This window comes from Bos taurus, chromosome 22 (genome assembly GCF_002263795.3).
Source record: "Bos taurus isolate L1 Dominette 01449 registration number 42190680 breed Hereford chromosome 22, ARS-UCD2.0, whole genome shotgun sequence".
Lineage (NCBI taxonomy): Eukaryota > Metazoa > Chordata > Mammalia > Artiodactyla > Bovidae > Bos > Bos taurus.
The window spans coordinates 16,526,018-16,541,078 of NC_037349.1; the positions used below are offsets into that span (position 1 = coordinate 16,526,018).

The following is a 15,061-nucleotide window of genomic DNA, read 5'->3' on the forward strand; positions in this document are numbered from 1 at the left end:
AGTAGACTGTATTAAAATTAGGTAGTCTGCCGTCTATGGGATCGCACAGAGTCAGACACGACCGAAGTGACTTAGCAGCAGCAGCAGACCATATTAAAATTAGGTAGTCTTCTAAATTATACGTGTGAAAATAATATATAAAACATTCTTTTTTACAGTGGACAGACTGGTTCAGGGAAAACATTTACCATGATGGGTAAGTAAACTAGAGATTAACATTTACTGGCTTAGTCTACTCTTTCGTGATAACAGAACTTAGCATGTTTTTTGGAAAGTCATACTTTCTGTGTATGATGTTGAACTCATGAAATTAGGGTCATTTCCCACATTCTTGTCAGATTACGACTTCCATTATATAACAGTGAAATCAGTGTTTTTGGCTATTTCCAGTTTAAAGCTTAGCACAGAATATGTGCTTAACTAACAACTTTTGAAGAGGGTTTAATGAATTTTTACATATTTATATACCCGTATAACCACTCTTCTGATCAAAATTCCTAATCAGTAACTACTCCCACTCCACCCCATGATGTATGTATTACTCTGACTTCTGTGTCACTAGTTTCGCTGGGTTTTGCACTTCTGTGAGTGACATTTTACTGTGTTTACTCTTTTATGTCTGGAGTCTTTCTGTCAGCATGAAGACTCTGAGATTCACTCATGTTATTGCATGTAGTAGTAGTTTATTTCCATTACTGTATAATATATTATTGTATGAGTAGACCACATTTTCCATTCTGCTGTTGCTAGAGAGTTTTAGACCCCGTGAATAATGGTGTTATGGACATTTTTTTCTTGTATGTGTCTTTTAAAATTCATTTCTGTTGAACTTTAAACTTCTGGGAGTGGACTTGCTGGGTCACGGTATGTGTACGTTCAGCTTTTGTAGGTAGGGCCATGATAGAGATGTGTCACCATGATAGAGATGTGTCACCGTGGAATTTCCCAGTGCTCCACGTACATGTCCACACTTCATATTGTCCTTTTTAAAAATTTTAGTTGTTCTGGGGTGTGTGTAGTACTGTCTCATTGTGTTTTTATTTGCACTTCCTTGATTTCCATTGACCACCTTTTATATATTTATTGAACATTTAAATAGCCTCTCTGTTAAATGCACAGTCAAGCTTTTTTTCTTATTTAAAAATTAGCATATCGTTTTCTTACTCATTTGTGGGGATTCATAAAATAGGTTAGCTCTTTGTCTATAATATAGATGACAAATTTTTCTCTAGTTTTTTTCTGTTGGCTTACTTAAGTATTTCTTATGCCAAAATTTTAATTTTTATATGGTTGAATTTCAGGGTTGTTTTTTTTTTTAATGGTTTCTGAATTGTGAGTTTTAGTAAGAAAGGTCTTCCTTTCTCTGAAATTACAGCAACATACATATAAGTGAGTACTAAAAATATGCCAGGCACTCTTCAAGGCTCCGGTGGTCTGTTCAAATAAAAGGCAATGTCAAGGCTCTCTTGGAGCTTATAATTCTCATGGGGAGATGTACAATTGAAAGCAAATAAATATCTTAGCACTTATGCCAGAGGTAATAAGTAATATGGGCTTCCCTAGTGGCTCATTTGGAGAAGGCAATGGCACCCCACTCCAGTACTCTTGCCTGGCAAATCCCATGGACGGAGGAGCCTGCTAGGCTGCGGTCCATGGGGTCGCAAAGAGTCAGACACGACTGAGCCACTTCACTTTCACTTTTCACTTTCATGCATTGGAGAAGGAAATGGCCACCCACTGCAGTGTTCTTGCCTGGAGAATCCCAGGGACGGGGGAGCCTGGCAGGCTGCCGTCTCTGGGGTCGCACAGAGTCGGACACAACTGAAGTGACTTAGCAGCAGCAGCAGCAGCAACAGTGGCTCGTTGGTAAAGAATCTGTCTGCTGAGCAGGAGATGCGGGTTCAGTCCTTGGGTCAGGAAGATCCTCTGGAAGAGGAACTGGCAACCCACTGCAGTATTCTTGTCTGGGAAATCCCAAGGACAGAAGATCCTGTGGGCTATAGCCCATGGAGTTTCAGAGTTGGACATGACTTAGTGACTAAACAGCAGCAGTAATAAGTGCTGTGAAGAAAAATAAGGGGATAAAAAGGAGCAGGGGGTACTGTTTTAGGTTGATGAGTCAGAGAGGCCTCTTGGGGTGACATTTGAAGAGACTTAATGAAATGAGAAGGAACCTTGAGACCATAGGAGGAGAATCTTCTGCAGAGGGGCTGTCCCTGCAAATTCACAGGCAAGCCCTAAGTTGGGAGTATGCTGAAAAGTATTCAGGGAACAGCAAGAAGACACATGGGGCTAGAGTGGAATTTTCCAGAATTAGGGGCAGGTTGGAAATATAGCCAGAGGGCAAGTCATGGATTTTGGATTTTTTTTTTGAGGGGATGTGAAGTCATGGGAAGGTTTGTTGTTTGTTTGTTTGTTTTTAAGAAGCATTGCACGAAGTGATGTTAAATTAAAAGTACTACTCAGGCAGCTGAATGGAGTAGAGACTATAAGAAGGGGTTAGAACAGAAGCAGGATTGCGAGCTGAGTCAGGAGACCAGGCAAGAGATGATAAGGTAACTGTAACGAGTGTGCTGAATATCTTTGTATAGGATTTAGCAGGAAAATGTTAAAAAATTATCTGCACATACTCTAATATTCTGTCCTCTGTGTTCTTTACTTCCATTTTTCTACCGTTTGTGTATATATACATATATACACACACACACACACACACACACACACACACACATATATTTAAGGTACAGTTTACAGGATCCATTTAATATAATTTAGATATAGCACATCAAGATGATGATAATATTTTAAAATTTATTTTCTGTAGCTTTCTTGCATACACCAGCATTTTCTTAGTTCCTGTGGTCTCTAAGGTATAATTATCTAATACGTACAGTAACTTTTAGATCTTTTCTAGCTATATAATTTTTTCTGCTAAACATAGCTAGTTTGAATTAATATTCCAAAAACTCCTACTACTTACATATCTACATATTTTTCTCCAGTGTTAACAAAATAAGGGTAGGATTCCTCTTCAGTTTTCTCTCTGTATAGAAATCTTGTGACATATTCCTACAGTATCTTTGTTACCACCCTGGCTTTTATTGCCCAATTAAGAAAATGCTAGCTAATGCTAATTTTTATACCCTGTGAGTTAGTTATTTCCATTATTATCTCCATTTTATAGTGAAAGACTCAAAGAGATTAAGTATTTAATTAGCCCGTGGCCACACTGCCAGTTGTCATCCTAGACGACTGAATGTCTTATGCACCAGTAAAGTAAATTGCTTATTATTTCTGCTAATTTTGATATCTGCAGAAGGAAACATTTCAAGCTTGGGACTTCAATGGATTTTTTAATTTATCAAACAACAGCTGCTTTTTCAAATGGCTTAGTGACTATCATGCACCTATTGATAGGCTGGTTCTCTTATGCCGTCTCTTACCACAGATTAACTTGTTTGGGAGCCCAGAAGAAACTGATTATACAATGTATCTTCCGTTAAATTGTCTTTCACTGTTGCCATTTTGAAGGACTTCTGTTACAGAATAAAAATGAGCAGTTACATATCTGTGTTTTTTTATGTTTTTCTTTAGGACCATCTGAATCTGATAATTTTTCTCATAATCTGAGAGGAGTAATCCCTCGAAGTTTTGAATATTTATTTTCCTTAATTGAACGTGAAAAAGAGAAGGTAAAACTTACTGTAAAAATAAAGGGAATTCCATGCAATATCTACTTTTGAGTAGTTAACTACTAATAATAGTTCATGATACATGGAGGGGTATAACTGGTCATCTACACGTGGATAGGCTAGAGTGGTATAAAAAATCCTTCAGTTCTCAAGATAAAATTAAGGATTCTGAGTTTTCTATTTCTAAAGGTTTTAGTCTATAAAACATGCATCATCCTTGACCTGACATTAAAAGAAAGTAGAAAGTAGTGCTTCTTTAGACACTCAGATTTTACAAAAGAGAAAGTGTAAAGAAAATCTTAACTGAGGAAAACAGATTCATGAATCCGTATCACCTACCTGCACCTAGGCTGACAGTAGTAACGGGCCATCTTTACCTGCTACCATCTGACCATGATCTTGCTTCACACTTGGTGTGGCTCTGTTGTCCTGGCTATGTGGGCTTCCATTTTGCATTAGCTCCCAGATTGGGCCATTCTCTTTATTGTGCATTGTTACCTTAGTGAATTCCAGGCTTAAGGGCCATTAGTGTTCTGTATTCTATTACCTATGTGCCAGGGAGACTGATATATAACATTGAGTTACCACTTAACTCCTTTGCAGAAACTATCTCTTACCATTGTGGTTAGACAAGCATATTATGTGCCAGTGAAATAGATTTAGTGACGTGCATTTCTGTGGTTAGAAATCCTATAGCAAGGCTTTTTATTTTTTGTAAGAGAGGCTTTTAAAATGCCTTATTTTCTGTCATTTGGAAAATATAACACTTGATTCAGATACACTTATGAGGAAGTCCAGTATATGACCGATGAAACTAGAACTGCTATTTTCATCACAAGGAAAAAAAGTTATGTAACTATGTATGGTGATGGATGTTAACTAGACTTATGATCATTTTGCAGTATATACAAATATCAAATCATTGTGTTGTATGCCTGAAACTAGTGTAATGCTCTATATCCATTATACCTCAATTAAGCGAAAAATGGAATTGCCCGTTTGGCATGCTCAAGTCCTAGTTCCCTATCTTGGTTCTCAGGTACTGTTGGAAATGTCAGGGCTCCTGGGACCACGGTTTGATGCTGCTTAAAACTGTTAATGATGTGTTGAAACTAGTAACCTATGTTTTTAAACTGACTTTGAAGTATCTTGTATTGTGTAAAGGATAATATTGTAGGAAATTTATATGTTGTGAAGTGAGTGAAAAGATGAGTGCTCAGGAGAGGTAGGGATGAACTCATGACAATATCACTAAACCAGGCTTCTCTTTTACAGGCTGGACTTGGAAAGAGTTTTCTTTGTAAGTGTTCATTTATTGAGATCTACAACGAGCACATCTATGACCTGCTGGACTCTGCATCGGCTGGACTGTACATAAGGGAGCATATTAAGAAGGGGGTCTTTGTTGTTGGTGCAGTAGAACAGGTGGTGACCTCAGCAGCTGAAGCCTATCAGGTACCCTACATCGAATGATTGCTCCGTAGACAACATAGGATGCTGTGAAGAACGCCTTGACCTCAAAAAAAAGAAGGAATTGTGTTACTAAAGATGTTTTTTTAAGCCATAGCCAGGATGTTCATGAGAAGGAAAGAAAAAGAGTATGACCATATTTTATAAATTTCCCCTTTGTTAAAATAGATGTTTGACTCCTTGATTTTGGGTTAGTTTGGTATTGTTCATTCTGTTCATTCACTATCTGTCTGTCTGCACCGGGCCTGAGTTGTGGCCTGCAGAATCTAGTTCCCTGACCAAGGATTGAACCTGGGCCCCTTGCATTGGGAGTGCAGAGTCTTAACTGCTGGAGCACCAGGGAAGTCCCACACTTTTTTCAAGCTAATAGTATTTTGAAATTTGTCTCATGTTTGAGTGAGGATTCTTCTTTCACTTTGCAGCTGTGTAAATGTCATTATTTATCTAATATTTAATATACAGTATTTGGTGTTATGAAAAGGAAGCATGAATTAATTAACCAAAAAATAAAAGGTATAAACAATTTCATTTTTATGCTGTGACTGCTTAATAGGGTTATAACAGCTCTATTCATTGAGTATATATGCTGAAGCCTATACTAACTTCTTTGTATATATTATTTCATTTAATTTTTTATCTGCTTTTGAGGTAAGCTAATAATTTCTTTATTTATCCAATACATATTGTGACCTTGCCACTCAAAAATGTAGTTCTCATACTATCAGTGTCACCTGGAAGCTTGTTAGAAATGCAGGATCTCAGCCTCTACTTCACGTCTATTGAATCAGAATCTGAATTTTAATGGGACTAGGTGGTTAGCGTGCATATTACAGTTTGAGATGTTCTGCACTGTGAGGGAGGTACCCACATTCCCATTTTACACATATGGGACTGAGCCTTGAAAAGGTCACTTGGCCCCAGACCACACAACTGGTAGATGTGGAGACAAGGGTTGAACTGGTATTCATCTGATTTTAGAGCCTGCTATCTGAACCTTCATGTAGCCTGCCTGCCACAGGGAACAGGAAGTAAAAACAAATACTCTGTAGACCAAAAGGACTGATAAAGCTTTGGGCTTGAAGGTAATTTTGAGATTTATCTGACTTCTCATAGTTTTGGTTAAGAAAAGGGTTTAGAGAGATTTTACGACTTGCATTAATACAAATAGAGAAATGGCAAAACCCATTCTAGATCCTATGCCTTCTGATTTCCTGCTTGTTTGGTCTCATGACCTAGAGAAGAAACAAAAAAGGAAAGGGAAAGGAAAATTAGCGTGTGTACTTGCGTATGTTGCTCAGTAGACCAGTAGTCTCACACCACCCTTTACAGATTTCCTGCTGATGTTTGTAGCTGTTGTGAAAATGTGGAAGTTGTGATTGTGTATTTTCCTTTTGCCTAGGTGTTGTCTGGAGGGTGGAGAAACAGACGTGTCGCCTCAACATCAATGAATAGAGAATCCTCTAGGTCTCATGCAGTCTTTACAATTACAATAGAGTCAATGGAGAAAAGCCATGAAACTGTGAATATACGCACCTCTCTTCTCAATCTGGTGGATTTGGCAGGATCTGAAAGGCAAAAGGACACCCATGCAGAAGGCATGAGATTAAAGGTAAGATTGGAATTACGGTCTTCAATTCAACTTGACTGAGAATTAGAAGTCAATACCAAGCTCAGTATTTTGATGGCTACAAAGTGTTAAGAAATTGGTTCTATCCTAAAGGTATAGAAACTTTTGTGGTAGTGTAGGGACAGTAAACATAATGGGATATGACAAGCGTCAGGAGCAAGAGTATTTGAATTCACTGTCACCCGAAAAGGCCGATGGTATGAGTGGTAGAGGAAGAAGGATATGACATGCCCCTTACTTGGGGGAAGCGTGGGAAAGAAGTAGTTCTGGAGTTAAGGGTTAAAGACTTCATTCTAGGCTAAGGCATTACCAGAGGTCCTCAGTAATATGAACTACTAATGTATATACGTATTGTGGTCTTCCCAGGTGGCTGAGTGGTTAAAGAATCTGCCTGCAGTGCAGACGTGGGTTCAGTCCCTGGGTCAGGGAAGATCCCCTGGAGGAGGGTACAGCAACCCACTCCAGTATTCTTGCTTGGAGAATTCCATTGGATTGAGGAGCCTGGCAGGCTACAGTCCATACAGTCGCAAAGAGTTGGACGCAACTGAAGCGACTGAGCACACATGCATATGTATTGTGACATGTACTGTCAACAAAATGTGTGGATTCTACATGTTAGGATATATGGGTGCAGAGAGCGAAGAGTCAGCAATGGTAGAGGAGAGTGTGCTGTTTGCCTTGAAAGCAAGGATTTGAGCCTCCTGAGCTCTCAGACAGCGTCAGGCTGTCTCACATTTGTGTTTATACGGTGACATAAAGCAAAGAAAAATAGCATATGTTCATAATAGGATATATGCTGGGTCTTTTCTAAATGCTTCATATAAAACTATTTAACCTTCCTAAGAATTCTAGGACATGATATTATTATCCTTTCTATTTTGAAGAAACAGAAGTAAATTTTCCAGGGGCACGTGATTGAGTTGAGCTGAGATTCAAGCAGTAGTCCAGCTCCACAGACAGTGGAGCCGTGGGCCTAAACCACTTTTAAGGATGGTAACAGTGGAAGCTCTGAGCTCAGTGCATCTTGTTAATAATTTCCATTTCTCCTCTCTTTTTTCTATACTCCCATCTCTGCAGACTCAGTTATCAAAAATACGCTGCCTAAAGTAAAAGGTTTAACCCAAACATTTTTCTCCCCAAACCACTCTTTTAAAGAAATTTTATGTTTACATATAATAAATGTAAATTCTAATTGACATTTGATAAGTGTAAATTCTAATTTACAGAATTAGAGTGAATGTTCTCTTATCTATAATATGTTCATTAATAGCTTTGTGGGACATGGGAGTGGGACGTTAGTTACCATACCTTTATAACGTAGCAAACATTTTAACATAAAAGGCTTGAAAAATATGCTTATAATTTACTGCTTTACCATGTTTTCCTCTATTCTCTTCTTGATTTTATCCCTGCCTATAGGTCAGTTGAAAACTATTACAATCATGAGTTGATAACAGTATTTTTCTCCTTCAATGACTTTTGTGTTTGAATTTGAATAGTATTAGAATTGCAGTGTGTGCCTCAATAGGAAAAGGTTAGGGGACAGTTGAGGACATCTTTTTGCTGAAAAGTTACCCTTAACTAACGTTGTCCCTGTCTTGCCTTTCCATTCAAACTTACCACCCTGCTAGGTATATTTTAATTCAAAATACTAAAAAGAAATCAGTGCACCTCAATTTTTGTTCCTTTTCCCTAACACCCTAGGAAGCAGGTAACATAAACCGATCATTGAGCTGCCTGGGCCAGGTGATTACTGCGCTTGTCGATGTGGGTAATGGAAAACAGAGACATATTTGCTACAGAGACTCCAAACTTACCTTCTTACTCCGGGTAAAGCAGATCACTGGGTTCCTGAGCCCCTTTTTTAGTTATGTTCACTATGAACAAAACTATGTTAGGTTATGTTTTTTTATGTTCTTTTGCGTTATGGTTTATCACAGGGTATTGAATATAATTGCCTGTGTTATATAGTAGATTTTGCTGTTTATCCATCCTACCTATAATAGTTTACATCTGCTAATACCAAACTCCCAGTCCTTCCTTCCCCCACCCACCTTCCCTTTGACAGTCACAAGTCTGTTCTCTATGTCTGTGAGTCTGTTTCTGTTTCATAGATAGGTTCGTTTATGCCATATCTTTTGGTTTCTCCCTTGAAATGTGTGCCATTTGTATCATTAAACAGGATTCCCTTGGAGGTAATGCCAAAACAGTCATAATTGCAAATGTTCATCCTGGATCTAGGTGTTTTGGTGAAACCCTATCAACGCTTAATTTTGCTCAAAGAGCCAAGCTGATTAAAAATAAGGTAAAATACTGAGTATATTTAAGTAAATTAAAAAAATATTGAAGCTTGCAGTATCTCACTTTTGTAATTGCCCTGAAATTAACATTAGCTTTTATTTATTTCTCTGTTGTGAAAGCCTAACTTTAAGCAAGGTTTCTGTTTTCATCTTTCCTAGCCTTCTGTATAGATCATGTAATTTGAGACCTAGATGAGGTCTTATGGTCATTATTGTTTGGCCTGTTTTTTCTTAAGGGAAGGGAAAGTTTTTCCTTTGTAATTGGGTTGGAGACTAAATTTATGTACCTAAACCATGCTAGCAGAGCTGGGTGCTAAGGGTGAGAGGATCCACTATGAAAATAGTTTTGACAAGCTTGACAAACTGTCTTTCAAGTTGTCTGTAACTCCAGGGATTTCTTGTCTTTCTTTCTATACCAGAAGTTTCTGGGACTCCCCTGGCAGTCCAGTGGTTAAGACTCTGCTTCCACTGCAGGGGATGTGGGTTTGATACCTGATCCAGGAACTAGATCCCACATGCTGCACAGCATGGCCAAAAAGAAAGAGAGAGAAAAAAAAAAAGTTTATTTGATATTCTTGTACATCGGTGGTCCAAAAAGTTTTCATGTAAAGGGTCCAAGTGATAAATAATTCCAGCTTCTTGGACTGTGGATTGTATGGTCTCTGCCCCCACTACTCATCTCTGCTTTTTGTAGTAAGAAAGCAGCTGTAGATGCTGTGTAAACACATGAGCATGGCTGTGGTCAAGCAGCACTTGGCTAACCTCTGGTGCAGACTGTCAAAAGACCAAGGAGTTCCCCACTTGTTTTGGAGAGGTTGGTTGGAGGCCTCTTTGGTTCTAAACAGAAGAATCAAAATGCATATATTGGCAAATTAATTTCCTTTCTCTTTCAAAGGAGACAGTGGTTATTCTTACCCCACAAAATAGACTCCCTGATCATCTCATCATGGTAAAAGCAAAGAGGTTCATGATGCCTTTTCCGTTGGATAAGTCAGAAGAGTATGGGTCTGGTTATTCATTCATTTACTGGATTACTACTACTACTGCTACTACTACTACTAAGTCACTTCAGTCATGTCCGACTCTGTGCAACCCCATAGACGGCAGCCCACCAGGCTCCCCCGTCCCTGGGATTCTTGAGGCAAGAGCACTGGAGTGAGTTGCCATTTCCTTCTCCAATGCATGAAAGTGAAAGTGAAGTTGCTCAGTTGTGTCGGACCCTCAGCGACCCCATGGACTGCAGCCTACCAGGCTCCTCCATCCACGAGATTTTCCAGGCAAAAGTACTGGAGTGAGGTGCCATTGCCTTCTCCGTTTATTGGATTATGACCTCTTTATAGGATATATGTAATACAAGGAGGAGAAATCATTAGCATTTCCTGACCCTATCTCTTGGGACTTACTATAAGTTTTTGGAGAATGGAAAGCTGCAGGGATGATTAGAATTATGACATCACCAATGTGAGATTGTGATGTCATAGTGTATAGGACTGCCTTGTGATGAGTCTGTCCTTAAGAAGCAGAAACAACTGGAAATGACTTCTTAACATATGAAATAAGAAAAGTAGGAACCTTGTACTAGTCACTATCAATGGTAAGTCCTCTGCTGCAGCCTCCCAGGGGAAAGTGACTCAGATATTGGGGACTTAAGAGTGAACAGTCCTTCCCAGTGGGCAGACCCAGCCTAAGAGAGGAACATGGGAAGCTTGGGGCTGTCAGAGATTTCCCTCTCACTCTGGAGTATTGGGTATTTGATTTGATTGGTACTCAGCTCTTGGCCTTTTTTTTTTATTATTATTATTAAAAAATTTTTTTTGACTCTGCCAAGTCTTAGTTGTGGCATGTGGGATCTAGTTCCCTAATCAGGGATAGAACTCAGGCCCCCTGCATTGGGAGTACTGAGTCTTAGTCACTGGACCACCAGCGAAGTCCCCATTAGCTCTTGAGTCTTGCTAACACCATGTGGGTTTTGTGAGACTGTGAACTCCTTAGAAGTCTTCTGATAGACATTTATTTGAAAGAGCATTTACTGTGATAATAAAACACAAATGGAGTTGTCAAACCACCTCCCCCTTCTATGAGGACTGTTAGGAAGACACAGGGTTGAATTTCTCTGAAGAGGGTGGAGCCAGGGGAGCTCAGGCCAGCCATGCAGTTCCTCACCCCTCTTTAGTGAGCAAAGACAGGGGAAGGTGATACCAAGGGAGGTGTTTGCCCTTCTTCATGGGGTGGGGCTGTCAGTCACAGGAAAAAGCAGTATTAGGTGCATATATGCTGACCCCAGTAGTGAATCGGGATTCCCTGATAACTCAGTTGGTAAAGAATCCATCTGCAATGCAGGAGACCCCGGTTCGATCCCTGGGTTGGGAAGATCCCCCGGAGAAGGGAAAGGCTACCCACTCCAGTATTCTGGCCTGGAGAACTCCATGGACTGTATAGTCCATGGAGTCGCAAAGAGTCAGACACGACTGAGCAACTTTCACTTCACTTCACTTCAGGAGTGAACCAGCCCAGCAGGGCCCAGGGCTGCTGCTGCTAAGTCACTTCAGTCGTGTCTGACTCTGTGTGACCCCATAGGTGTCAGCCCACCAAGCTCTCCTGCCCCTGGGATTCTCCAGGCAAGAACACTGGAGTGGCTTGCCATTTCCTTCTCCAATGCATGAAAGTGAAAAAGTGAAAGTAAGTCGCTCAATCGTGTCCGACTCTTAGCGACCCCATGGACTGCAGCCTTACCAGGCTCCTCCATCCATGGGATTTTCCAGGCAAGAGTACTGGAGTGGGGTGCCATTGCCTTGTAAACAGATTAGAGACCTAAGTGGGGCATAGGGAGGGGAAGGAAAGAGTCTCTGGTTCTAGGCATGATGGCACAGGGAAAAGAAGCCTCCCCTCCCCTCCAGCACACCAATTCTGGAAGCCTTCGGACTCTTGGTGGGATGCAAGTGTCAATTTGTTTGGTCTTCATCACTCCAAACCATACAAACAAATATATGATTCAAAAAGCATTCTTTTAATGGTTAAAAAAAAAAAATTCTTGAACAGGCAGTAGTAAATGAAGACACACAAGGAAACGTGACCCAGCTCCAAGCTGAAGTGAAGAGACTCAAAGAGCAACTGGCCCAGCTTACTGCAGGGCAAATGCTACCAGAAAGCTTGCGCACCGTAGGTAAGATGAGCTCAGTGTCCTTTAAGCTGAGGAGATCTAGGTGTGGATGTAGTATGGGAGCCCTCCGATGACAGGCACAGCACTGTATGGCTATCCAGATTGCCCACGAGTATCTGTTCGTGTTTATTTCACCTGCATAGAAACCAGACGTGGTTACTACAGATACTGAATTCACAGTTACTGCAGGTGCTGAGTTCTGTGAGAGGTGTTGTAGGGGGCGGTGTAGAAGCAATTTTGAAAATGCATCCCTAATAAGTGCTAAAAAAAGAGATACTAGTAAATCACTCAGATCCATTTCCGGATTCTGTCATATGTAATCTTTATATGTTTACTAAATTGGATATCAGAGACTTACTTTTCTTCAAAGAATAGCTAACTTGTAGACTGAGTTAATTTGAAATTCATCATGTGGGGATGAGAGTCTGATTCTTTTAGAGTAATAGAGAGCAGTCCATCAAAGGCTATTCCAGCTCATTGCTGATTCTTAAAATTTTAGAGATAAAACATTTTTCCTATTTCCTTTTCTTTTTTACTGGACCCATTACAGATAAAGATGAGACTAACTACATCAAGTATTTCCGAGAGGCAATGTTATTCTTTAAGAAATCTGAACAGGAAAAGAAGGTAGGAAACTTTACTATAAAGGGGATTCAAGATATTTTAGGCTTTCACTGTCTGGAACTTTTCTGAGTAAAATATATGGCAAAAGTCAGTAAAACAAAGGAAGACTGAAACACTTAATTTTGACTTTGAGATTAAATGTGAAGTTAGTGTTTGTTGCTTGGTTTGTGGAAATTTAGGGAAGCCCAGTTATTTTTTATGTCTAATCAAATTTTGAACTTCTTAAGTCTCTGGTAGAAAAAGTTACGCAATTGGAAGATCTCACCCTCAAAAAAGAAAAATTCATTCAGTCGAATAAAATGATCGTGAAATTCCGAGAGGATCAAATAATGCGCTTGGAAAAGCTCCACAGGGAATCCCGGGGAAGTTTTCTGCCCGAGGAGCAGGACCGTTTGCTGTCGGAACTGAGGGATGAGATTCAAACTCTGCGAGAACAAGTGAGTACGTGACATTCACAGTAATTCTAAAAATAAGAGATTCAGGATAAGTATAAGTCAGTCACCAGACTGGTCAGCAAATTCTTGTAATATAATGCAAGAGAAAGTGTTTTAAATGAATTGAACTGACAGTATCATTATATAATTCAAACACTCCCCCACCCCACTACTTATGTGCGTGCACACACACACACACCCCATTTTTCTAAAATAGTAAAACCTGAAGGGAAAAGGGAGAAAGTTGTGATATTGCTGCTGTGGCACTCAGCCCCGGCAGGCCAGGTACAGTTCCTTCCAGGGGCCAGTTGGGGTTATCAGAGTCAGTTTGCAGTTGAGCTCATCAAAGTTTTGTTGTTTTTCCTTTTCCCTGGGAGGATGGATAGTTGACACCAGGCACATTATTAAGAAACAAAGATAATCTCTTATCAGAGTGTACATTTTTCAAGAGGTCTTTATGCATTTTCAGACCAATACAGATATTTTGGCTTTTATTCCTTTTGTGCACAAAAGACAGCTGCCATATACACTTCTTTGCACCTCACCCTTTTCATTTACTGAATCTTGAGTGGCATTTCGCTGTAGTCATTGGAGAGCTTTCTTATTATGTTCAGTGTGTTGAAGCAGTCTCCCTTGCATGAAGAGTCTGCCACAGGGTACACCCCATATGCTTATTGAAGATGTCTGGGTGAGTTTCAAGAGTAGATGGAGAAGTTTCAAATTTTCAGACCCAAATGTGGACTTGAGAGTTGTAGGATATGCACATATTCAGTCTGATCATAAAAACTGAGGTGCTCTCCATAGTTCCTGTGGTGTCCACAGTGTTTTCTGTTGGTTTTTAGAAAAACTTGTTCTCTAAAATGGTCACGTTTGTAAATATATGTCTCTGATTCTTCCATGTCAAAGATAGAGCACCACCCCAGAGTGGCAAAATATGCTATGGAAAATCATTCCCTCAGGGAGGAGAACAGAAGACTGAGACTGTTAGAGCCTGTGAAAAGAGCCCATGAAATGGACGCCCAGACCATTGCAATCCTGGAAAAAGCCTTCTTCGAAGTGTCTGGAACAGAGAAAAATGACAAAAGTAAGACATGATTGTGTAAACATGTCTTCTAGGGGCAGGGAGATTGTTTATAAGGACCTTGATATTGCCTTGCCCTGAGGGTTTGCACTTAGCCTCCAGACTTGGTGTGCAAATTTCCTATGTACATACTTATTCTTCATGTAGGCTAATAGATACCCACGAGCAAGGGAATACTCCTATATCTCTGTCTTGCAGATCTTGATACTTTACATTTTTATTAAATGGAATTTTCCTGTGTTAAGTATTTGAAAAGTGCTTAACTAATGACAATCTGAATGACTGTAGAGCTGACATCTTTATCCCCCTGATTAACAACTATATGGTGTGAGAGATTGGTCAGAGCGGTCAGACTCACGGTCCAGCCAGCACAGTTTTTGATCCTGATGTCTTGTTTGCGGGTCATCTTGCCACTGTCGGTTCTGTTAGTTATACATTAGTTCTTTAAGTTTACTGTTACTTTCTGAAAAGTGGTTTAGTTAGTACTAATCTAACTTACAGGCTTGGCAGCTATTGGTATTAATGCTATGGGATTTGGTGACAGAATGTTTGCTCATTCTTTGAGTAGTTTCGTGGCCTTTTATCATATTCTGTTTCAGTCCTTGTTTCTTTTTAGGTTGAAATGAATTCAGTTGAAATGAAGATACTTCTAATCTTTTTATACTGCAATGAT

At 39.7% G+C, this 15,061-nt stretch overlaps 1 protein-coding gene and 1 long non-coding RNA gene across 6 annotated transcripts in view; one reads left to right on the forward strand and one right to left on the reverse strand.

Moving 5' to 3' along the window:
• KIF15 (kinesin family member 15) overlaps positions 1-15,061 on the forward strand; it is a 57,261-nt gene that overhangs the window by 18,091 nt on the left and 24,109 nt on the right. For 3 of the 5 annotated variants that reach the window (XM_005222538.5, XM_059879823.1, NM_001192832.1), the window contains exons 5-14: positions 159-196; positions 3,595-3,692; positions 4,968-5,147; positions 6,562-6,771; positions 8,494-8,619; positions 8,972-9,094; positions 12,129-12,252; positions 12,800-12,876; positions 13,101-13,310; positions 14,214-14,391. In XM_005222538.5, coding sequence (XP_005222595.1) covers positions 159-196; positions 3,595-3,692; positions 4,968-5,147; positions 6,562-6,771; positions 8,494-8,619; positions 8,972-9,094; positions 12,129-12,252; positions 12,800-12,876; positions 13,101-13,310; positions 14,214-14,391 — 1,364 coding nt within the window. Of the gene's footprint in view, positions 1-158; positions 197-3,594; positions 3,693-4,214; positions 4,540-4,967; positions 5,148-6,561; positions 6,772-8,493; positions 8,620-8,971; positions 9,095-12,128; positions 12,253-12,799; positions 12,877-13,100; positions 13,311-14,213; positions 14,392-15,061 lie in introns of those variants that run through there. The other 2 variants (XM_059879822.1, XM_059879821.1) reach the window with 2 other exon arrangements.
• LOC112443436 (uncharacterized) lies at positions 3,334-4,164 on the reverse strand. The gene is made up of 2 exons (XR_003031800.2): positions 4,032-4,164; positions 3,334-3,536 (listed from the first exon to the last, which is right to left on the reverse strand). It is a non-coding gene; the product is annotated as an uncharacterized lncRNA (long non-coding RNA).